The sequence below is a fragment of the Pseudopipra pipra genome, chromosome 9 (assembly GCF_036250125.1).
Source record: "Pseudopipra pipra isolate bDixPip1 chromosome 9, bDixPip1.hap1, whole genome shotgun sequence".
Classification (NCBI taxonomy): domain Eukaryota; kingdom Metazoa; phylum Chordata; class Aves; order Passeriformes; family Pipridae; genus Pseudopipra; species Pseudopipra pipra.
The window spans coordinates 5150386-5175080 of record NC_087557.1 but is presented as its reverse complement, the minus strand read 5'-3'; the positions used below and the strand labels follow the sequence as shown (position 1 = coordinate 5175080).

At 48.4% G+C, this 24695-nt stretch overlaps 1 protein-coding gene across 9 annotated transcripts in view; it reads left to right on the top strand.

Moving 5' to 3' along the window:
- The window catches only part of RGS8 (regulator of G protein signaling 8), a 29703-nt gene extending 5333 nt beyond the window's left edge, over positions 1–24370 (top strand). Inside the window, exons 1-7 of one of the 9 annotated variants that reach the window (XM_064664255.1) lie at positions 1210–1227; positions 1476–1534; positions 3031–3568; positions 5465–5566; positions 6492–6556; positions 15668–15834; positions 17578–24370. In XM_064664255.1, coding sequence (XP_064520325.1) covers positions 3543–3568; positions 5465–5566; positions 6492–6556; positions 15668–15834; positions 17578–17760 — 543 coding nt within the window. In that variant the 5' untranslated portion in view covers positions 1210–1227; positions 1476–1534; positions 3031–3542 and the 3' untranslated portion in view covers positions 17761–24370. Of the gene's footprint in view, positions 1–1052; positions 1228–1373; positions 1392–1426; positions 1535–3030; positions 3569–5464; positions 5567–6491; positions 6557–15667; positions 15835–17577 lie in introns of those variants that run through there. The other 8 variants (XM_064664251.1, XM_064664249.1, XM_064664256.1 and 5 more) reach the window with 8 other exon arrangements.
- Positions 24371–24695: the final 325 nt, after the last annotated feature.

The following is a 24695-nucleotide window of genomic DNA, read 5'->3' as shown; positions in this document are numbered from 1 at the left end:
TGTTATTTAACTTGAGCAAACCAGCCTGTGGGAGCAGAGGCATAAGATGAACCTCAACCTTTGACTGTGGTTTAGAGGAGATTTTGCCAGCCACAGCATTTCTTCAGTGCTTGTCTTCTGATAACTGGAGACATGATTAATCCCAGTCAGGAACTGGGATTTGAGATGGGAGGTTGAGAACAAGGCAAATATTTCCTTGCCACATTGAGCTGTCAAGGAGAGTATCCAAGATGATGGAGACCTGAGACCATTGCTGCAGTGCTGCTGATCCCTGTGTTTTTGTAGGAGGTTTTGCAGGACTCTGTCTCTCCCCAGGGATGGTGCCTGGTGATAATGTGCTATCTCAAGCCATGCTTCCTGCTTGTAGCACCAGGATGCCAAGGTCAGCAGTGTTTTAGCAGAGAGGAAGGTGACTACAAATTTCCAGCAAAAAGGCTTATTTAACTGCAGAAGTCTTTTTTAAAATTTATTTTTTTTTAGTCAGTCAACTTTATCAGGATCAAAAAAGCAATGGATATCCCATGGCTTGAGCTCTCAGTGAGCCAGTGACTCCCCTCAGTGCCTGGGCAGCCTGTGTGACACCCAGATCTTGTCACTGATGGTAGGGCTGAGCCCAGAGTTGGGGGGCTGTGCTGCAGCCCCCTCCCTGTCTGTGCCCTGGGTTAGGTTGTTGTTAGAGTCACTGGCGTGCACTGGACATCCCACACACATCCCCTGGAGGATGGAGGCAGGTGCAGGAGAAAAAAAAAGGCATTGGAGCTTATAGGGTGGGGTGGAGGGCACTGAGGGAGGTTGCAGGGAACAAGCGGGACTGCACAGACCAGGTGAGACAAGGGGTCTGTCACATCACTGGCTTGCTAAGTGGATTTTTCCCTCTGTCATCCCATGCCCAGCAATAAGGTCCTCCTTTGCCTTGTGCCAAAATCTTATTTGGCCCTGCTGACACCTGGGCTCCTTAATTAAACTGTCCCACCCCTTCTGTCTGTGGCAACCCCTGGCGATCTGCGACCTGAGAGAGCGGCAACCTCCCCAAAACCTCTGAGGAGTCGATTAAAACGATGCAGGCGGGCGCTTTATTCCGACATACCGAGGGTGACAACAGCGAGCGCTCTCGCAGGCATCCCCCCTCCCCGCCCCCAGATGCTCCCCGCCAGCCTCTGGCATCCGCCGCCCGTGCGCGGCGGGCCCCCATCCCCGCGGGGGGACAGGCTGGGGCTCTGCTGCCAGGTGGGTGAGGCGGGGATGCGGCGGAGCGGGAGGATGCGGGGGGCTCCTCGGCAGAGCGCTGCGAGCCGGCTGCGCAGCCGGGCTGGGGCTGCCGGGGGGTTTGGCTGGATGGGAGAGCGGCTCTGAGCGGCGCGGCTGCTGCTGCTGCTGCTGCCCGGAGAGAGGTGGGGAGGGGAGGGGTGTCGAGGTGTGACTCTCGCCCCGGGCGGGGGGCTGTCTCTGAAGAAGACGCTCTGCTCTCTCCCCAGAGCCTCTCTGACCACGCTGTCGGCACAGACCCACCGGCAGGGAGGACAGGTCACAGGCAGTGAGTATCTTTATCTCTGTGTCCGTCTGTCCGCAATGCCTCTGTGCTCGTTTTTTTCTCTGGATTTCTCTGCATGTGAACGGATGGATGGTCTTAATCTCCTGAAGCCCCTGAGATTTCACGGTTTGGGTTTGTTGTTTTTATTTTTTTGACCTTTGTGCTGCTATTTTTTTTTTTCTATTGGGATGGCTTTATCTTTGCTCAGGTGATTTGACAACCTGAATGTCCTAATCACACCCCTCCCTTTCTGTCTCCCAAGGAGAAACCCCCAAAACACATCCATGATGAGACTGGCAATTCTCCTTGACCGGGGTCCTTTCATAGGAGGGGGAGGTAGGATGGATGATGGAGTGGGAGGTAAAAACCCTCACCAGGACCCCTATTGCGGTGCCAGACACCACAGATTATATTTTAAAGTAATACCTCGCCAGCTTTATTTGCAATCAGAGGAAATATCCGTGGGTATGTCAGCTGAGCAGTGGGATTGCCTTCATGGGAAATGTAGGTCTCAGCATCCGTGAAGTCAGACAGACTTTGGGATTGCGGGGAAGTTGGGTGCTGCTCAGCAGTGCAGGTGGTTGCTGTGGGGGCTGGCGAGTGGGTGGGAGTGGGGGTGAGCAGAAGGCTGTTTCATAACAGTACCCCAAAAATCGGGCTGCTAAAGGAGGCTGCAAGGGAGAGGGCACCCAGCTCTGCTTCCAGCTGTTGACTTGGAGCAGCAGTGGGAAAGAGGAGCAAGGGTTGCTGGACTCTAGGAAACTGTGTGCTGTGGCCCCACATGCGGGTGAGGCTGTTAATGAGGAAATTTAAAGGGGCTTAAGGAATTACAAGGATTGATTTCAGTTAAAGCGCATCCGAAGCAGCCGGTCAGGGTAGGGATTAAGGGAATGCACTCAGTGGCATGTAGCACAATCCCAGTTCCATTAATTTAGTGGGGAAGAGGCTTTGTGCGTTTTTAATGTAATCAGGTTTTAAGAGGGATGTTGTGTTGGGCAGCCCAAGCTCCGAGATCTCCCCAGGCCCCAGCAGAGCAGGGTCCTGACTCCTTGCACACCCTCCCTGCTCTCATCAGTTCCTCTGTCTCCTCCTCAGTTGTTCCCAGTGGGCAAGAGGGCATGACATGGAGGTTACCTGGAGCTTGGCCCTGTCCTGACAAGTCAGAAACCTTTACCCTGTGCTCACTGTGCAGTCCTGCTCTCTGTCCCTTTCGTGTCCTGGCTGGTGGATCTCACCTTCGCTCTCTGTGAGATTTGTTCAACCAGTTGCCTGTGTGCCAAGGCTTATGGAAACCCTGCCATTCCCAGTCTCCCTCTCTCCCTTCCTCCTTCCCTCCCCTTTGCAGACTGTGCATCTCCTTGGTGGCTCCCCACGGGCTCCCACCACCCCAAAGAGGAGTCGCTTGCCTTGAGTCATTTTTGTGTGAGTGCTTGAGCCTGTGATGGTGAAAAGACCAGCACCTGCAGATGCGTGAAGTCCTCCTGTTATTTTATTTGCAGTGCCAGCTTTTCCATGATGCCTGGCCAGTAACACCAGCCATGACCTGGAGGGACAGGGACAAGAGGTAGTTTGGCCTTCTTAGCGAGGTCAGCCCGGAGCTCTGCCCGTTGAGGAGAGACCTTCAAAGGTGTTGAATGATGAGTGCAGTAATGCCAGCTCCTGCTGCTCCGTGGTGAGCTGTGACGCCAAACTCAAATCTCTTTAGACCTGAAGCTGGACTTCACCCACGGTCCTGGTCTTAGAAGGAAATGCTGTCTCTCCTCTGTGATCATCCCTCAACTCTGAACATCTTCCATTGAAAAACTGACCTTCCGCGCTAGGAGGCAAGGATCAAATGGGTTGAGAACAACTGGCCCTCCTTGTTTTTGGCAAAGAGGATCCTTTGATATATTTTTAAGTGCCAGGACATGAGACAGTAAATCCCTCCTTCCTGCACTCCTGCCTCCTGCAAACAGCCCCGACTGCGGTCCAAGCCAGCCAGTTAAAGGGTTAACCATAACTGGATGCCTGAATGGCTGCCTTACTGATCCCACGGAGGTAACTGGAAAGACACAATGCACCCCTCACCCCTGCCCATCCTGTCGCTCTCTATCTTGTCCAGCAAGCCCTTCAGCTTCTTGCAGCGTCTCCTCTTCCCTCCTGCCCTTCCCTTGCCTCTCCATCTCCTGTGGACCCAGTTTCTTTCCCTCTCTTTCTCCTGTGTCCTGTCTTGGAAGTCCTCACCAAGAGAAGGGTGTTCCATGAGAGACAGACAAACTCCTTGCCCGTGGCGCAGCGTCTCTGCCCCCCATACACTCTGATTCCCTGCTGCAGTCCCTTGATCTCAGGCATCAGAGGGAATTCTGAGCAGCACTGCGGTAATGTGTGTCACACCTCTTGCTGGGAAATTCGTGAGCTTGCTAGAGCAAACAGAGCAGGGAAGAGAAAGGTTGGGGGTAGGAGGCATCAGGAAAGGTACCAGGAGGATCCCATAGGAGACTCGGCGTCTGTTTGAGCACAGCAGCTCCAGCATGCTCAGCTGGGAATGTGACACTCTCTGTGCTGATATCTGGGGTTTATGGAGTGCAGCATCCCGGGCCCATGGCCGTGGGTCCATAGTTGGAGGCTGTGCAACAATTCCTGCAAGTGAAGATCTCCTGGTTTTTGTGCCTGTTAAATGCTGCGAGCTGCCTGTGCTGCACCAGGGAGACACTCGGTGCATTTAATTAACATTTAATTTGCTTTAAGATTACATTAAAATGTGCAATAATAGAAGCTCTCCGAAGGGCGGGAGGAGAAGGGGGAAACAGGCGCGCTACAGATTGGCTCAGGCACTGGTGCTGAAGTGTTCTGCAAGAATTACATATGGAAGGGAAAAAATCCTGTACTCCTGCAGCCACAGAAAGTATTCGGCATCTGTTTGGCAGCTGGGCTTGGAGAAGGGCTTCCTCCAGCTCGAAAGTAGGTCCAGCAGCTGAGAAGTGGAGACTGAGTCACTAAATCTTCCTCCCATGGTCCAGAGGAGAGAATGGCCTCATTTGATTTCCAGGGAATCTGATAGAAGAGATGCCCTTGGGCTGGAGAGATAAATCAGAGGCTCTGCCCTCCTAGAGCCCACGTAAACCCACTACCAGTCCCTATATGTTTTGGAGAGGAGATGGTGCCAGTCCTGTAGGATGCATGTGTGTGTTCCGTTTGCCTCTCCCTTCGTGTTCCTCCCCATCCCGGGGTTATGTAATGAAGGATGCTGCGGCTGCTGTCCCGGGAAGGGGCTGGCAAGGACGCGAGGGGCTGGCGGAGGATCGAAGGCTCTGGGGCTGGTTTGAAATTCAGAGGAAAAAAAGCAATAAAGCCATTTTCTGCCTCAGTAAGCGTGTCAGGGAAGAGGCAGTTTTATCCTGCTTATGTAACCCTGAGCCTAAAGAAGCTGCTTGGGATCGATCCTGGCCAGGGACTCATGGCTCTGCAGCACAGGCTCACCTTGCAGGTGCCTTACTCCCATTCTTCTTCCTCCAGCCCCCTCCTGTCCTCCAGCCCTGGTATTTGTGCTGTTTCTGGTGCTTCTGGAACAGGGTGACTGATTTCTTGTATTGCTGCCCATTGCTCTCCTCCCACACCTGACTGGAGCAGAACTTTCCAAGAAACCATCCCAAAGTGCAGCCTTTAAAAGCCTTTTTGCCAGTCAGAGCAGCTGAATGACTGGTGTGGGTGAGCCTTCAGCTGCTCTGGTGCTGCGTCCATCCTTGGCATCTGCCTGACATCTTACTGGAGATGTCTCAGGGTCACTCCCACAGATGAGGGAGTCAAGGACACAGGTCCGATGAGGCACAGTGTCACTGAGGTTTTTCTGGGTTTGGTTTGTTTTTTTTTTTTTGCCACTCTGGCTAGAGGTATAATCATCATCTTCTTTGGTTTTCCCCTGCTAACACCCCTGCTCCCCCACATCGACCACAGGAACAGAGGGATGAGGACTCGCCTGGGCTGCCTGTCTCACAAATCAGACTCATATAATGATTTCACAGCTATTCTTCCGGACAAGCCCAACCGGGCTTTGAAGTGAGTATAGCTGCAGCATCCCACCCCAACCCCACTTCTGTCCTTCCCCTCCCTGCCCACCACCCCCTCCAGTATCGTCTTCCTTTTTTGTTGTACTTTGTATAAGCTGTGACCAGTTCTTTTAGCCACGGGGAAGGAGGACACCAAACCAGCACCGATACAGCAGGAACAGCCTCAGCAAACACCTGGATCGTTGACACGAGTTCTCCCGTGAGACAGGACATGTGCAGAGTCCCTACTGCTGTATGTGGGACAGTCTGCACCTACTTGAGGATGTAATTTACACCTCTGTCATCACAAATCGAAGCCTGAGTAGTTGGCTTGGTATAAGAGGTGACCCGCAGTTTCAGCTCGCAGTCACCTTCATCTGAGCCTTGCTATGAAGCACTGCCAAAATTTGGGTGATAGTTTGTACAGATGCTTCCAACCACCCAGAGTCCTGATTTGAGATGACTGGGATGGGACTCATCTGATCACAAGTCACTGCTTATACCTGAGCCAAGGTCTAATCTTGCCCTGAAAGGCAAGCGAGAGAAATAAACATTTCTGCAGCAGTGGGTTTCATTTCACTTGACTTTTGGAGTTTACAATGTAAATGTCTGCACCTGAGCTTGTTCCCTGGGCCTCTGCTTAGAGTCAATAAGGGAAAATTGGTCCCTTTTCGAGTGTGATTCTTCTGGCTTATTTTACCTGCCTATCTTGGGGTGTGAGATGAACTCAGCTGAGTCTCTGCAAGTCCCTTAGTATCTCCTCACTGATTCTAAAGAAAACCCAGGGTCATTGGCTCACCTGGAGACCTGTACATTGTAGACCTCCAAAGACAGGTGAGAAGAATTCCAGCCTTCCTTGGTGTCCTCACCAAACAGCTCTAGAGCCGATCAGCAGCTGTGGGTTTTCTGCAACTTGCCTCTTCCTCTCTTTACAGAAGACTCTCAACAGAAGAAGCAACAAGATGGGCAGACTCTTTTGATGTCCTTTTGTCCCATAAATGTGAGTAGAGATCAAATTCTACACTTTTTTTTTTTCCTCTTGTGCCCTTAATACCTGTTTTAGTTAGGGCAAAGAATGTGTTGCATAGCAGGGGAAGGGTGCCTTGGACACCTGCTCACTACCCAGTGGTCACCATCCTTTCTAGGCAGGACTTGCCCTCTGCTTAAAAGGTTTTTGTGTGTTTCCTTCCTGGCTTTGCTACTTCCTGGAAACCCACAACAGCTCAGCCCGAGCCTTCTCCAGCCCCTGGGGGTGTACTGGAGGCAGGACCCCGAGGCTGCAACCCTGCAGATCATCCTTCAGCACGTGCCTCTGGGTCCAGCCTTTCCACCCAGGCACACAGCAGGTTCTTAGCTCACTAAATCCCCCCGAGATCCACCACTCCAGTTTGTTCCCCTCTCCCTGCAGCTGCTCTCTGAGCTGCCGTGCAGCCACTCCATGTGGAGGCTCAGCCTTTGCTGGGAGCACCACGACACAACACCCTGCCTGCTTCAGTAACCTTGAACAACTCGCTCTGCCTCAGAGAAATCATCCGTGGTCGCCCTGAGCAGAATCTAATTTACAGTTATCAATGCAGACCTGAAAATTTCCCATCCAGAAAACTCATGCCAACCTATCATCAGCCCACCTCGCTCTGTTCAACAGATCAATTGTATCAGTTCTGTTCAGCAAATATGATCCTGCTTTGCCAGCATTTTCACGCTGAGAAATTATAAACAAGAAAGAGAAGTTCACAGTATGGGCTCATTCATGTGTTTCTATTGGAGAATAAAACCCAAGTGAGACAAGGTTGGGGAAAAGTCAACGTGGGCGGTGAACTGTTTCATTGCAATAAGGAGCTGTCTGGCTTGCTTAGAGATTCGGGTTTTTCTGCACTTACATTTTAAAATATAAGTGTAGAATTATATTATTAAGTAAAGTGTAATTTTGCTGGATTTCTACTGCGTTGACAACAGTTTTGGCAGGGAATTAAGTGACAACTTTGAACAGGCTGGCTGACCAAGGCAGAAAGAACAGTATATAATTTTAGCAGCAGTATCTAGTTGAGATCATTGCTCTTGCAGCCAATAGGGAAAAAAAAATGGTGTAGCTGGGTATGGCTAAGAAGGAACCTTTCTTTTGTGGAAATTCAGAACAAGAAGGGGGAAAATGCACCAAAGAGACTATGGGATGCCTGGGGGATGAAGAGGAGGAGGACAGGATATGCACATCACTGTTACCATCCTGAACTTGAGTCCCTGCTCCTCCCTCACTGATGTAAAACTTGAAATTCTCCTTATTAGATACAGACTGCAGCAAAAATGCTTTGGTTACAAAACCCAGCAAATTTACCCATCTATGCCCTGACATTATACAGATTGTTCCCTCTTTGGGTGACTACTGCAGATGCTGGATCAAACCTTAGTTCAATTATTTTGTCCAACAGCTTCCCCGAGAGTGTCTGGTTTTATTAATAAATTAGGCTTATAGAGTGATAAATGAATTATCAGGATTTTTCCTGTCTCTAGAACGGAAAGTAATTCTGATAACTCTCTGGCACTAATGAAAAATATTCAGTTCCTAATAGCAACAGAAGGTGATCTTTAAAATTTAAATTAATCTTTTTTTATCTGCAGTCACGGTGACATTGCCTGGTGATTGGTGACAAAGAAATTTGTTGTTTAATAAACTACTTTCCAAAGGAATATGTTATAACTGCTCTGCACCTGAAGCTTCTGGAATTGCCAGCCTGGCAACCAAGGGTTATAATGATGCAAATACAAAAAGCTCTGCTGCAACAGAAATGTTGTTTTAGTTACAGTGGTTTAAAGGAGAGAAGAACATACATTCAAAAAATTAATTATATTGTATGAGTTGCATTTTTGCTGTTAGAGATGTGCTGATATTAGACAGGTAAGGGAGCCTTATTGCCTTATCTGCCAAAATTTGGGAGTAAAAAGAAGCAGTGCCTGGCCTGCTGGCATTTGTCTGTAGTGAAGCTGCCAGATAATATTCTGCTTTCAGTGCCAAGAAAAGGACAGAACTGTCTCCTAATTTCCCTGTGACTGCTCAGGTGAACAATATTAGCCAGGGAAAATTCATGCTTGGGGGCATGGGCTAAGCACCAGCTGGGCTCAGGGAGAATTTCCCCTGAGGCTCACAGCATCTGCAGGTAGATCACTTCTGCCTGACACATCTGTCATAAACTCTGTCTTCACTAGATGGACAGTTCGTTTATTTTGGAAAGGAGATTGTGATGCTGATTTCAGGGGGTTGCGTGGTGTTTTCTGCTTCAGTTACGGAGGTTTTGGGTCCCTTCCAGCCCTCCTGTTCTTTGGGGAAAATAAACCCTGGACTGCTCAAGCAGGACTCAGGAGCTGGATGTAGCAGCTGAAAATGGAGCAGACATTGTGGGCAATATTGCAAGGGGTTGGACAGGTGGAAAAATTGCTCCAAGGAGCAAGAAAGTGGTTCAGAGCTCCCTAAAAGACTCTCCAAAATGCCAAGGTGAGCAGACTGCCCTCGTATTCAGAGCAGGCACCACTTCTTCCCCTTCTTACTTTCATGAGTCTCCAAAAGGTTTCTAAATGGAAGTGACCTGAATAGGTTTCATGCATTATACAGGCTCTACAGAGAGTGTCATTATGCCAGGCTGGGTGGGGATTTGAGCAACCTGGTCTAGTGGAAGATATCCCTGCCCACAGCAGGGGAGCTGGAATTAGATAATCTTTAAGGCCCCTTCCAACCCAAACCATTCTGTGATTTTATGCTCACTTTTGCCAAATATCTCTTGAAGTGTGATGGCCCCGTGGAGCTCCCTGTTTCTCTCTCCCCACATTGTTTTAGTGGATGTTCTGTGTAGATAATGTTTGATCCTGACCTGCCACTGTCTTGCAGCATCTTGGATTGAAAACCCCTGGGATTTGAAGCAGTTGCTTTTCTGCAGAGATTCCCAGGCTGGGTAATGCCCCTCTGCATAGAGTGGTCTGATTTGGATTAATTCCCCAGTCATTTAAAGGGTAATTCGTGTTGACATTTGCAAGAGGTTGCGAGTAGGAAAGGCAGGAAGGCTCTCCCTGTTGCACCCCCACCTTCCTTTTGCACTGGCACTGGGATCCAGCATCCCTCATCCCTCCTGGAGTAAGCAGTGCTGAGCAGTGGGATGCAGCACAGCTCCGTTTCACTGGCAGCCCCAGATGGATAGGTCAGTGCAATGATATCCTAATTGCTTTTGCTAATGGGTAAAGCAAATCAACTTGAAACCCTGGGGTCAGCCAGACAATCCCTTTTTTACATCAGGAGCCTTGTCTGAGCTCACTGCCAGACGCAAGCACAGCACAGCATTGTTCCCTGGGGTCAGGGCTTCTGAGCAAGCAACAGGAGAGACAAGTCTGATCCTACTCTTCTCAGGGAATTGAGAAAGTAAGAGACAGATTGTATGCAGCGTGTTTCCTTGGGTGCCCAGGGAGCAAAAGCAGTGGCTTTAAGCTTTAAAATGCTAGATTTTGGCATCTTTCCCTGTTTTGTGCCAGAGCAATGGCTCCCAGGGAAGAGGAGCTCAGCGGGGTCCCCAGAGTGTGTGTGCATGCGTGTGAGTAACTGAGGAGTAATCCCCCCTCTGTACTCATGCCCAGGAGATACAGCCTGGTCAGCCAGATGACGATTTCTTTTGACAGGTTGCTGGAGGGAAACACAAGCAATAGCATGTCTCATTCTGCATCCCTCGCGGGGCTGGACACATGGCTTGTCCTTTGTCCAGAATCCAGCAGGACAGTCTGTCCTCAACCCTTATTCACTTTTCAACGAAGCGTCTGACACTGAGAACCTTTGCACTGAATTTCCACTTTTATCTCAGGGGTGAATTCCACACCCCCCCCCCAGATTTTTTTGCGATCTCTGTGCTCTTCTGCCCAAACTTTATTGTTGTTCTCCTCCTTCTGTTGTCTACACATTCCTCCTCTTCCTACACAGCACAGGAATATCCCAACCTACTCTAGTTCTTTCTAAGCCAGAACAGCATTAGAATTAACGTTGTGCTGGTGACAGGCAGCTAAGATTAAACAAAGCACTGCTCAGCAGCAGCGAGAGCACGTATGTATGCGACCTTGTCTCTCCAGCCCTGGACCCAACATGCTCCATGGAGCTAATCCATTCACCCAGAAGCCACAGGGACTCTACCTTTACTCCCTACACGAAGTCTGCTGATGGAGTGAAATGTGGGCATTAAATTAACGATTGTTGATTACTTTCTTACTCTGACAGTGGCAGGTGCGTGGTTATTAAGCCTCCCTGCCTGAGTGATTTAGGCCACTAATCTCAACCCTTCCTCACGCTGCTGAGGCTTGCCTTAGTTAAGACCTGCCTTGTGTTTCCTGATGGCCACTTCAGTCCTTTCCTCCACAGCCCTTCTTGCTGGAAAGGATTCATTCCCTGTGTCCTGAAGAGCAATGTCTGAATGGGATTTTAGGAGCTCCTGAGTCCCTGTCCTCACATGGCCATCAAGCTGCCTGGCACTGCCCATTTATAAAACACAAATTCCTGTCACTGTCTGATTCACAGGTGACCTGCAAGGTCTTGGGATGGGGTAATGTGTGAGCACTCGCACAATCCTTCCTGGCAATCCTCTTGCATGTTCCTCAGTCTGTTTGAATGGAGAGCAGGGCATTTTGAAGCTTTACAAAATTTACACTGCAAAAGCGAAAACTCAGTTGCCTTTGGCTTCTCTCTCAGACTCTTGAAACTCAGTAAAGAGCTCAATTTCTTCACCTTCAACTTATCTGATCCATCAGTACTGATTTCCTCCTTTGGCTTCAAGCAAATCTCTTGAATCAAATTCCTGAATAATTGCCCAGTAGTTGTCTAGAAGGGCTGTGCATCTCTACCCAGTACATCCTGTCCTCTTGAATGGCCATGCCTTTAGGCAATGTGTTAGGGATATCTTGTGCTGCTGCATCTGAAGGCTTCTCATACTGCTTTTAATTTCTGTGCTCTCTGTATAAAGCATCCCTTTGGAATCACACTCCAGGTTATTTCAGGAGGTGATGCTCTCCTGCTCATACCACACTCCAATCCAGTCCTGGTAGCCCTAGCAAAAAGCTGTCCAGTTGCACAGGATGAGCTTTGAAACGCTGATCATTCATGAGTGACCCTTCCTGGAGAGCTTTCACTGTGCAGGAGGAGATTAAAGTAAACATCCAGGCCAAATTCCAGCTCAGGGGGTAGCAGTCCCCACACCTAACTGTCCTCCTGCCCTTTCAGTCAGATTTGTCATTATTCCACGATATACTTGTGGGCAGTGACTTACCAACCAGTCCTCTGGGCTCCCATCTCCAAACCTGGCTGTCAGGCACAGCTGTAAGTGCTGGCAGGCAGTCAAGGACTAAAGAGGAAAGTCAAGGCATCCTGGAGTCAAGGATGACCTCTACAGCATCCAGAGCCTCCTCTGCAAGGTCCTCACAGGTTCAGCCTCATCACTTCCAGCTCCTCGAAAGCTGTGAGGAGTGCATGACAGGAATATATGAAAAAGCAGAGAACAGCCAGACACTATTATTTATCCATTCGCTGTCTAAACTTACTTCAAGATAAAAAGGAGTTGATTGACATGAGAGCAGGAGGCAGAGCACATGGAAACCTCCTGGTCCCAGGGGACACTTGCTGCGGCTGCTCTCCGGGGCAGGGCTGAAGCAAACACCTTTCTCTCCTTGTCAGTCATGATATTCCTTTCCTTCAGCAGAAATTATATTTTCCAGCTCTTACATTTTTCAGATACTTTTCAGATATTACATTTTTCTGATATTATATTTGTCAGAGATGATATTTTGCAGATGATATTTTGCAGAGCTGATACTTCCACACAACACTCCTATTCCTGAAAATTATTCTCTGTCAGTGGTGGGACACTGGAGCTGTTGCACAGGAAAGAAGGGGGGGAAAATAAAGCCAGAGAAGCAAAATCTCTGCAGGGACACACAGCAGAGACTGTCTAGTCATAGAAGTGTACTTGGGTGCTGGAATATTTAATGTCAAGCATCCTAGGAGCTGAGGATATATAAAATGACACAGATCTTTAGGAACTGCAACTTTCTCCCTTTTTTATTTTCTTCATTCTGAAACCTGTCAGTCTGCCATTATATCCTCTCCTTTCCCTCCTGCAAGACTCCCTGCTCTATTCTCCAGTCCCCCACTTGCTCCTCCACAAGACCTGTGAACTGTATAGGCATTAAGGGGGACACAGGTTTTGGAAAGTGTTTCCGTGTCCCAGATTTCAGGAAGGGGAGCAGCCTTAAAACATCCCTCTCCTTCATCATATTTATCTCCCCACGGAGATGCTCAAAGCAGCCATGGGCAGCATGGTCCTGACAGGTGCCTTGTTCCTGGAGATGCCTTTGGCACTCTGCTCTACTTCTCAGGGCTGATGTCATCTTGTTGTCGCCCCAGGCTTGGACCCACAATTTGCACTGTTATTTGCTCTGCAGTGCTTGTGGACAAGAGCTCTGGTTTTGTTCACTGTAGCAGTGTAAAACCTTGATCTTCTCCTAAAAGTCCTTTAATTAAGAAGTGTCAGGATGAGTTGGAATAATACAGCTATATCTGGGGCTGACAGAAGGAAGAAGCACAGCTGAGATATATCCATTTTTGTTGCTGATCCCAGACTGATGATGGAGCAGTTACTGCACAGAGCCCATTATTGAAGGAGCTTTGAGAAACCCAGAACAGAGGGGTTTAGCCTCTAATTTGGTCTTGGCTGGCAGACAGGACCAAAGGCATTTCTGCCTTTCCCTTTGAGAACTTAGGCAGTCTCTGCTGACTGACATGCAGCCAGAAATAGGATTGTCTGTTGCTGCCCAATACCCAGGGCCATTTCTTAGGGCTTGAGGCTTCAGCAGGAGCTGAAAAATATCTCCACATCCTAAATGATTACCAGAAACACAAGAAGCAGGAATAAGATTAGGACACAGAGGGAGAAACAGGGCAGTGTTACATTGTTAAAGATCTATAACATGTATATATATATAGCATATGAACAGCATATTTATTATATATAGCATATAGATAACATATTACATTTAGCATAACATATTATATATAGCATATACAGCATATAGAAGGAACTATCTGAATAGCCTGTTGAAAGACTTTAGGATTATCCAGAGGGATCTGAGAAATGGGCCCGTGGAAATCTCATGAGGTTTAGTAAGACCAAGTGCAACATGCTGCACCTGGGTCAGGGCAACTCCTACTGTCAATACAGGCTGGGAATGAACAGACCAAGAGCAGCCCTGCCGAGAAGAAAGATGGAGAGGGAGTTCTTACAAGGGCATGGAGTGACAGAACAAGAGGGAATGGCTTCAAACTGACAGAGAGTAGGTTTAGATTAGATATTAGTAAGAAATTCTTCCCCATGAGAGTGGTGAGGGACTGGCACAGATTGCCCAGAGAAGCTGTGGCTGCCCCATCCCTGGAAGTGTTCAAGGCCAGGTTGGAAGCCCTGGTCTAGTGGAAGGTGTCCCTGTCCATGGCAGGGGGGTTGGAACAAGATGATCTTTAAGGTCGCTTCCAACCCAAACCATTCTGTGATTCTGTCGTTCTATGATTTGTTTTGTGTGTAGCAAGAGTGTGAGAAAACAATTCCCACAAGTTATAGGCTCAGTGTCTGCTTTTTTTGTAGCCATTTATAGATCTGTGGTAAATTCTTTGGCTTACTACTAAATGTTTGTACTATCTGTAGTCAGGTGCACAGTTCTTGGCTGGCACTATTAATATAGAGAACATTTCACTCTCCTTGGCAGGGGGAGTTGGAACTAGATGATATTTAAGGTCCTTTCCAACCCAAAGCCTTGTAGGATTCTGTGATTGCTGTTTCTCCTCACCTACCCGGTACAGGCAAGAAAACAAGGACAAAGCTGTAAGGGAGTTTGTGATGGATCCTGTGAGATGGCCAGCCCCTGTCCTTGGTGGACCTGGGCTTGCTGTGGGTGTGTAAAAATGATCCGTACCAAGCCTTGCAGCTTCCATGTCCTTGCCATGGGAGAAAGGAGGGAAGGCAGCACTGCCAAGAACTCCCACAGCAGAAAAGGAGCAGGTGGAGCCCTCAACCCACAGCATTGCAGGAGTTCAGGTCCTACAAACCCCCATCAGTCTTTGTCAGATCCTGTACAACGCTGCTCCTCTCATCCTTTAGAGGAGTATGACCTTGCCGAGTGCATTCCCAGTTCCAGCAATATTTTTAGGTACTTGCTGGGAAGTAGCCAATGCTGACTCAAGAGCTTTCCAGTCATGAACTACAAAAACTCAGACCCTATAGAAAAAGACAGGGAAGAGTTAGAAACATGTTACTGGAAAAATAACTGGGAGATAAATTTATCCCAGAGAGAAAGGGTATGTATGAAACCTCCAGCTACTTCCACTCTGCTGGTGCCGTTCAGGGAAAGGAAAGAAAAAACAATGGCTGTGTCCATAAATAGGCCCAGGCAGGGGTTTAAGAGGACACAGATTGCCTAATAAATCTCTCCATATTTCTAATCTGCCCCGGCTGACTCAGATTGCATTACTGAAATGCCACAATTGCTAAGCATTAGCAAGTGATAAGAACACTTTTACCACCGACCAGACAAGTTGTAATTATGCCACGTCCTTTTCCTCTCCCGTTTATTGTAGCTCTAACAGACTCTCCAAGATCCTTCCTCTGTTTAAATAAGAACCAAAAATGGCACAAGGCAATAAAGCAAAGTGACAGAAAACATAGGAGACAAGTCCACAGCTGCCGTGTTTTATTAAAGGTTTTTCTTAATGACAGGATGTTACAAAGTGTTGCATTAGGATGCACAAGATGCAAAGAGATGGTACCTTTCAAGCTTGATGATTCCAGGAGGAACTTTTCAAAGGTTCAGTGTCCCAGTCTTGAGGAAAACAGTTTTTCAGAGCTACATCAAATGATGTTTGGCTTCGTGACAGCTCAAAAGAGTTCACCTGATGCAGCAGTGTAAGTTATGGACATCCTGGGATCTCAGACCTTGGGAGAAAAATCAAATCGTCTTTGGTAGGAAGGGTTGGATGGAAGGGTGTCTGTTAAAGAGGCAGCTTCCTGCCTTCTTTCCCCTCCCATTGTAACTCCCCACGTCTCTCTTGCAGACGGACTGGCCGCTTTCCGTGCTTTCCTGAAGACTGAGTTCAGCGAGGAAAACCTGGAGTTCTGGCTCGCCTGCGAGGACTTCAAGAAGACCCGCTCGGCAGCCAAGCTGGCCGCCAAGGCCCAGCGGATCTTCGAGGAGTTCATCGACGTGCAGGCTCCCCGAGAGGTGAGAGGGTATTCCAGCACCCTGGGCTGGCACGGCATCCCTGCGCCGAGGGGAGCAGGTCCATCTCCCCCACACGGGACCTGTGGGGTACCAGGGAGCCCTCCCTCCTTCCTTCCCCGCCCAGAGGTGATGGTGATGAGTGGATAAGGAGGGTGGCACTGCCATCCTGGCTGCTACAGCTGCCTCTGCTCGTGGTGACTCATCCCCAGTGAGGGCAACCACTTTGATGATACTAAATTAGTCACAGCCAGAGAGTTCACCGGCAGCCTCAACCTACATTTCCTAACCTCTTCCAGCTTCCTAGAAGCATTTTCACCTTGCTCCTCTCATTTACTATCAATCCTCGAGCAGGCTATTGGGCTCATTCCTCACAGGACACTTTGCATAGAATAATCCCAGGAATGACTAACGTGTTGACTCTCCAGGGAGAAGTGTTTATCTGCTGACTAACTCCCAACTCAATTAGACCTCCTGAAAGACGCGAACAATAACTCCGAGCTGAACAAAAAGTGCAGTCACAACGCAGAGCCTGGAATTGTTAAGTCCTCTTTCAAGTGCTGACAGGCAGATGCAGCTGTCAGATCCTGTGTCGTGATGCTGGGTTGTGTTACTGTACTCATAACACAACCACGAGGGCCTCACTGCACTTACTGCCTCTGCTCCATTGCACGGCTGCTTGGCACAGTCCAGGTGCCCACGAGGGGAGCCCCTAAAAGGGCTCGTTTTACTCTATTTTTGGGCTAGGAAGGCTATTGCAAGGCCACTGAGGAGGACCCAGATTTGCACCAAAGTGCGTGGGTGTCTCAGGGAACGCTTCAATGCCCACTGCTCTCCGTTAGCATCTTCTTGCTGTTATTCATGAGGCTGGGTGAGGTTTTAAGGACTGGAGGGCTGAATCTTGATTACAAATGTAGAGTACAGGTAGGATGGGGGCTCTCCTATAATTTGGTCCAGCTGTGAAATTTCCTTAACACTGTTATAATTTTGGCAAGCTCGAATGACCCTTAAGCAACGCAGAGAGTTAATCTGTACTGCTGTCATGCAAAATAATGCAGAGAGCTTTACTTTCCAGGCTCCTTTAAGTTTGGACACTGGGTTAGTAACAACAAATACCAACTTTTCAGCCATTTTTTTTCCAAACAATAACCCTAACAAATGCTGATTGCTTTGCCAGGGAAAGAAAACAGGAAAACTCCCTTAGCTGGCTTTGCAAACAAAAGGCAGTCACAACATTGGGGTGGTTTATTTTTTCAAGCCTCTGCTCCAGATATTGTAACACTAAGCTGTTATGGGAAAAATCAAACAATTTATTTTAGATTAACAGAGTTTGAAAGCATTTAATAAGAATGTACTAATAGTTTAACCCCAGTTAAAAGTTCATTCAGCTGTATATTGGGCATGTTGTGAAGAATAAAGGGAATAGAGAAACCATGGTTGGCAGGAGAGAGGTTAGGCTGAGTCAGCACTTTTAGATGATGTGCTGCATAAGAGTCTGAATAAAAGTAATTTGATTTCAGAAGTGCTCAGATCACTATAAATCCAGTTCAACTTTTCCAGGCTTGGGGCAGGATTCATACTACTGGATCACTAAACTCTGCAGAGTTGTGGGGGCCGTTTACACCTGGGTGAGGGTGGGACCTTGGTTCTGTTGCTGTTTTACAGCCATGGCTGAGAGGGAATGCGCCATTTGAAGGAGGCAAACTGGTCACTCAGTACCAAACTCTCTTCTGCTACTTTTCCCAGGTGAACATAGACTTCCAGACACGGGAGCTGACAAGAAGAAATGTGCAGGAGCCCTCCCTCTCCTGCTTTGACCAAGCTCAGGGGAAGGTGCACAGCCTGATGGAGAAAGACTCATATCCCAGGTTCCTGAGATCCAAAATTTACACAGACCTGCTGTCTCAAACCCAGAGGAGGCTCAGCTAGAGCAGCTGTGGGGCCCTCAGAAACCATGTGCTTCCCACAACAGCCAAAACCCATGTCTAAATGTGAAAATTTCTTGGTGTTAAAAGCAGTGGGAGTGAGAAAAGAGGGAGAAGGGGAAGAGGAGGCTTCCAGATCATGATCCAGGCATGGTATTAAGACTCTTTGACTTTCTGTGCTTTTTTTTTTTTTTGGTTAGCAGTAGCACCTTGCAGTTGTTGCCTCCCTCTAGCACAAACCCACCATCCTCTCTAGTCACGGGGTCATCTGTTGGGAAGGCAGGTTTCCTTTAAAATTACTGCATTGGTTTGTGTGTAAATAACACCATGGCACCTTTCCACCCTTCCAGACATCTCCCTGGCTCTCACCTCTCCCCTGTGCTTGGAAGGGCCCTAAAGGCAGTTCTGACTCTTGTGAAGCCATGTCCAGCCCAAAGCAGTGTCTCCCACACTGGCTGCTGGGGTCTGGACTCGGAGACCAAGGGGAGGGAGAGAGAAGGAGAAGGCACATGATTCATGCTGCTTCTCAGCGCAGAAACCATCAGCAAACTCAGCTCACCTTTCGATTTTGGTTGCACACCTTATGACACCAGCTGCTATCCTGTCACAGCCCCTTACCTTTCAGGGAGGAGACCAAGAGTTGTTTGCCATAGGACTGCCAAGGAGCTGAGATTTTCTCATGAGGAAGGTAATCCCAAAAGCTCTCGCTGGATGTGGTCAGACAAGTCTTCTAGTGCGACTGATTGTTTTTCATTAATATTATTTGTTTGTGCTGTAGCTCAGCCTCAGGACCCCAGTCGTCTTTCAGGCTTCGTTGTGTTGGGCACTGTACCAAAACCTAACACGAAGAGGCTCCTGGCTGCCACAGACATTAACAGGCTTGGTGGCTTCTCAGGAATGGTCTGTCGGCTGTTGGGAGAGAGTCAAGAGAAAGAATGTCCCCCCTGCCCCTTGCTGAGGTGTAAGAGAAGCACAAGACCTGTCTGCTATGGTAGATGGTATTTTTCATGTAGTACCTGACCAGCGCATGGCAACATGAAAAATCACAATTATATTTTTATTATTCACTGATTATTGACTGTTGTTACCTACCGATTGTCCACTGTGGGTTCAATGCCACCTACTAAAGACACAGACCCTGCTGCACAGTGCTTGTTCCAAACAGGATAGAGGGAAGCATGGAGTGAGCAGGACGGGTGTCCGGGTGTGCAGTGGGGTGTGAGGTGTCCTTTGGCCCTATTCCCACAGCCTGGATAGCTGCTGCAGGAGAAGACTCTGTGCAGATGTCAGTGGTGTAGCACCTCCTCTGTGCTGTGCAATAATTCCTACCATCCGATGGCCCCATTTCCACGGTATTGCCGTTCCAGCTTGTTGGATTCCTGCAATATTTTCTAGTGGAGAAGCAGACAGCCTGTCTGTGGATTTGAGCCTACAGACCAGAGGTCTGTTTTCCTAATTTTATGAAGGCCTGGAAAGTGACCCCACGGATCTTTTCCTTCTCTCCATCATTGACAGACCAGAGGCTTTAAACCTCTGCTCTGTATGAGGGTGGTGGGTAGATTGGTTACATCAGAAAGCTGCTGATAAAGATTTAGTGTACTGTGGTGTAAACTAGGTAGAGTGAATTCTAAAGCTAAGCATGATGTGTTTGGAATGAGATACAAAAAGCCTGCTTAGATATTAAAAAGTACTGTCCGTGAACTAGGTAGGAAACAGTTTTTGAGGTTTTCTGTAAGGATGCTGTGCAGGACATTAGAACAAATAGCTTTAGGAGCAAGATAGAGGTGGTAAGCATGTTTGGTTTATTTGGAGGTGTGTGGTCTCTAAGACACTAAAGTCCAAATATGGTACAATTGCAAATTTTATGTTCAGTAGGGAAATCTGCTTTTTGGTACCTGTTTAGTCAGGAACAGAATTCTCCAGGTCTTTGGTAGGCAAACATCATCTCCAGTTAACTTTCCCTGAGGACTGGCCAGAAAGAGCAGCATGCTCTGGCGTCCTGGCCAGTGTTCTAAGCTGTCCTCTGCCCCTGCAAGGACACCTGAGGAGCAGGGGCTGGAGTGTGGTGAGAGATGTGGCATTCTGCAGCCACACTCAGGCTCAGTTGGCACAACTTTTGGAATTGTTGAGGTACGTGATGTCCCTAATGTTGTGTGTCCAGAGAGAAAATGCTCGAGGTCTGGATGTCGCTTTGCAAATTTGACTGTAGTGGCTTCAGGCAAAAGTCTGTGCTACTTGTTTGAAAGTGGGAGCAATGAGAGATGTCTGAAAAATGCCCAGGATTTGCCATGATTCATCTAAGGGGTCCATGTTGTGCAGTAGTTCCAACAGCCCAAAGCTTTATGGCAAACAAGATACTTGGCAAAGAAGGTGCAGTGGCACAGGTGTCTGGGGAAACCTGTGCAATGCTGTGAAAGGAATCAAAGATGGAAGGAAAGGATATACAGCTGTGCATCCAGTGGCTGTCCCCGGTGATATCTGGGCCATAGGAAGTGGAGCAGAGTCACATCACCTATACAGCCCCCTCCTGACCCAGGGGATGAGGTCAAAACCCCCAATTTTGTGGTGAAACACTCTCAGGGCTTGACATGAAAGGGAGGATTCAAAGCTTCCCTCACTGACAGTGAGGAGAGACTGGAAGAACTGCCCTTTCCAAGAGACACTGTCTAACACACCTGTGTAACACAGGATGGACTGGGGTCTCTCAGGGGCACAGGCTGCTTTGGCTGAAATAATTCCCCTTGAGATGGCCTGTGGCCCCAGTTGTACCCAGTGTCACTGCAACTGGTGATCCCACTGCTGCCAAACGGCAGCTCAGCTTCCTGACACTGTGGCATCAAACAAGTCCTGCAAGGGGTGAAGAGTGTCCACCTTGTCTGGCCCTGCCTTCCTCACTTTCAGCCTTCTCTCGCCTGCACGTGCAAAAAGCATCCCAGTGCTGCCCAGGATGCGAGAGCCAGCAGCAGGAGGCTTATGCAGTCACAGCTTTTAAAGAGAAGACAGAAGGCCACGTTAACTGCCTTGTGGTACTTCTCTACAAGCCCCTGACAGACCTCCTGAGTGGGCTTGGATGGTGCTGACCTCTAGTGCCAGTGGATGCACCCCGGACAAGGCTCTGCAGCAAAGCTCCCCACGGTGGGGAGGGTCACAGATACAGCCAGGAAAGGAGGACACAGAAGAAACAAGATGTTTGTGCCAAGGAATGGGAGTGAGGACAATCCCCAGGCTTCTCTGATGGCTACAAGGGCTGGTCCTGTTCGGAGTGTGACTCCAGGAGGTAACATCTCTCCACAAGCTCCTCCAGTGTTGGTGCTGTTGTCCTTTCAGTTTATGTCAGAACTCATGAAGAAACTTCAAAGTAGCCAACACCCTGTAAATCCAAGCTCCCCACTCTCCTCCATCAGCCTGGAAAATTGCTTTGAGTGGGTGTATCCAGAGATGCCATTGCTGCAGTGGTGACAGGAGCTGTAATCACACTGGCTGGTGTAGGAGAAGTGTTTTGCCCATTAAAGTTGTGCCAGATAACATCCTCCACGGGAAACATCATCCTAGAGCCCAGAGTGGAGCAGAAGTATTGTCTGAGGCATACGAGTCTATCACAGTTATTTTTGTTGCTGCTCTTACAGTTCGCCTCTCTTGAAGGAAAGCAGACTAGTTATTTAAAGCAAAACTATATTTTTCTTAAAGAAAAAATTGGCACCAGCTGCTTCTTTTATGCCAGATGTCAGTCTGAAGTGAATTAAAATAGACAGCCTATGGCTCTTCCCCTTAAACCAGGGGCTGATCAAGGAAATAATGACTGAACCAAAGCTTCAGAAAGCACTGAGTGATGACTAATGCCTATCAAGGACAAATATCCTATCTTTGATTCATCTCTTCCTCATGTGAAAGGGATATTCATAACTTAGAAACCTCATTTCTCTTCTCCATAAGCCCACACCTTCAAAATTTTCCTCATGTTCCCAGTAATGTCAGAGTGTGCCATCATAAGAAGACAAGGGAAAAAAATTGGTTCACTCAGCTCTTTTTATTCTGTTTGCTGGTACATATCCAGTCAGCTCCCAAGTCCCTTGATAGCAAAGGGGAAAAAGAGCTTACAAATCTCCTTTCTCTTTTCTATAAGCTTCAGGTGGTGTTAACTCCAGGATGGAGATGCAGAATCCCAATCTGCTTTAAGATTCTCCTGCTTTGGCCCATCAGCCAGGCTTGGGATGATTTCCATCACTTTTAGTGGACTCATTAATGTACAGAGGGGTCCCTGTCCTCACGCTGGGGGGGTGTGAAGGGCAAAGTCTCGCTGGTCTAAGCAGGGGAGGAAAATCCGTGTGTGTGTCTGCGGGTGTGGGTGGGTGAGAGTGCATGTGACTTCATGTGTACCTTATTTAGTGTCCTCTACTACAGAAGCTTTTCTGAGACATAGATGTGCATGTTAAAATAGGAGAATTAGGCACAAATGACATAAAATGAGATTTTTTAGCCAGTGTTGTGTTTGCCTTGTGTGTGAGTTTGACTAGTAGTAAGAGATGTAAAACTCTGCTAGGCTTCCAGTTACCCATAAGAGCACATGTATCAAACTGAACTGAATGTTCACTGATAGACACAAAACCAAAATGTTTACAGCATTCAGAGCAATAGCAAAGCATACCTCACGCCAGTCCTGGAGTGCCTCTCACCCATCAGTGCAAGCTCTCCCCTTCCTTGGGGCCTCTTGCTTCTCCCTTCAAAGCCCTCTCTCCTTCTCTGTCCTATCCTGGAGGGTCTTCCCTCCTCCTTATGCTTTCCTCCCTGAAGTTCTCCAAGCACCTTTCCCTCCACCAGCACTGTTTGTCCCCGTATATCTGAGCCTGGGTCTCCCATAACTCCTCCCATGCCCTCCTGTTTCCCTACACTCCATCCCCATCTATCCCTTATCTCTTCTTTACCTTTTCCTTCCCCAGAGACTCATCTCTGGCCAAGCCACCTCCCTCCTACACACCTCCCACTGTCGCTGTAAAGCTCCTAGTAGCTGTTCCTTGCCCATTATATAAGAACAAAACGTTTCACATAATTTCTGCATTATCTTTCATTCCTGGAGCTGCTGCAGTTGTCTCCTTCCTTGGTGCTGTGTTCCCTCCAGCATCGTAGCATTATATCCCAGAACTGCAATTAAAGTCCATTTTGCTGCTAGAACAGAACGCTTTTCTCTACTGTGCTCCCCCTGGGCTTTGCAGAGGCTCATCTTGTCCCCACCAATTTGTCTTCCTTCTTCTTCCATCCACGCTCCACGTGCTGTGCTTGTGGTAGGGGCTGGCTGGTGGAGAGGGCAGCCGTGCTGTGCAGAGGCAGTGGCTGCATAAGCAGGGTCACAGCTGGGCTCCCCCTTGGCTTTCTGGTACATAAAAGTGGTGTCAATAAAGGTGTTTGTATTGTACTTGCTTGGTAAAGTCAGTTGTTCTGCTCTGTGCCTCCTCTTGGTTTTACAGGAGGGATGTATCTCTAATTTGAGACTATTCCCTAAACTCAACAGGAGTTCAGGGAACTGAGGGCATTGGAGAGAGGAGGCAGAAGAGAATGAGTTTGTTATCAAAAACCTCAAACATTTCTGGCACAGAATTACAGAAGAAAAGGCAGTGCCTGCTTCTGGAGGGACCTGGTGTACCAGGGAGCTACGGGGACCAGTTGTGGTGTGAATTGTTTGTCTCAAGTAGCCCCTCAACTCCCAGTTTGCATCATGTGCTGTGTGCCCCAGGCTGGATCTAAAACATGACAGATGAGGAGCTGCTCAGCTTTGCATTTACAACGTAGATAACAGCGTTATCCTAAGAGAAATGTCTTCATGTTGCTCTATCAGTGCCTGCAGCCACCAGCTAAAAAGCAAGGAGGGGAAGGAGGCACCTTCTGTTGTGTTTACTCATGCAGATCTCTGCGGGATTACTGGCAATGAAGGGAGCAGGGTACAAGTACATCCTGGGGTGGATCCCCCTTCCTTAAAAACCACGACTGAAGATCTCCTTCCCTTATAACCTCTCCCCCTTCTCCTCTACAAGCAATCCAAATCGGACACACAGAGTTCAGATTTGTCTTTAAGCTCTCTGGCACCTCCACCTTCTGTGGGATGGCAGTGTCCCACTGGCAGGAAGGGGCCTTGAGGACCCCACTCCAAACCCAAGCGTCAAATAAGACTGTTTTAGGTAACAAAGATGTCTTGTTCCTGTGGAAACACACTTATGGGTGGCTCAGAAGAGATTGAGGATAGCAGTACTGTATGGGGTGAACTCAGAAGTGAGCCACCAGGTAGAAAGACCAGCTCAAAAGAGCTTCCCTGTGCCACATTTTTATTTTAATGAGATCCTGATGCTGCAGCTGCCTCTGCAGTGTCTGGGTGCTGCTGGTGTGGGTAGATAACAGCAGGAGCCGTTTGGGCAGGCCATGCAGGCTGTTCAGTCTGATCCCTTCCCACTCAGGGAAAGGCATGGGCTCGGGTTCTGTCTGACCTTCCCTCTGCATTAGCTGCTTGTTTGCTAGGCTCACCTTCCCTGTGAGGCTGGAGAAGCTCCTCGTGTCACCACATTGTGAAGTGTTACTCACCTGTACTGTATAGAGACCGTGAGGACATAATAAACAGCCTGAGACTATTTGTTCTCTGCCTGAGTGTCTGAAAAGGTGCGAGTCAAGCACGTTTTCCTGTCTGCAAAGTGGGAACTGAGAGCCTGGGGATGGAGAGGTGTCTCCTAGCAGAATTGCTGAGGAGAAAAAGAATGGGACAAGCTGGTGCCTCCTCAGATCCTGGTTTCACTGGTGGAGACATTCTGGATGGGGCAGCAAAGAGGGAATATGACTAAGCAGTCAGTCTGCTCTGTTGAAGCGATTAAGAACCAGGCTCCCTGGAGGTACAGTTTGGGGACATGAGTCAGAAATGTGTCAGTAGGACCTGGGAGACTACAGGGAAGGAAAATCTGA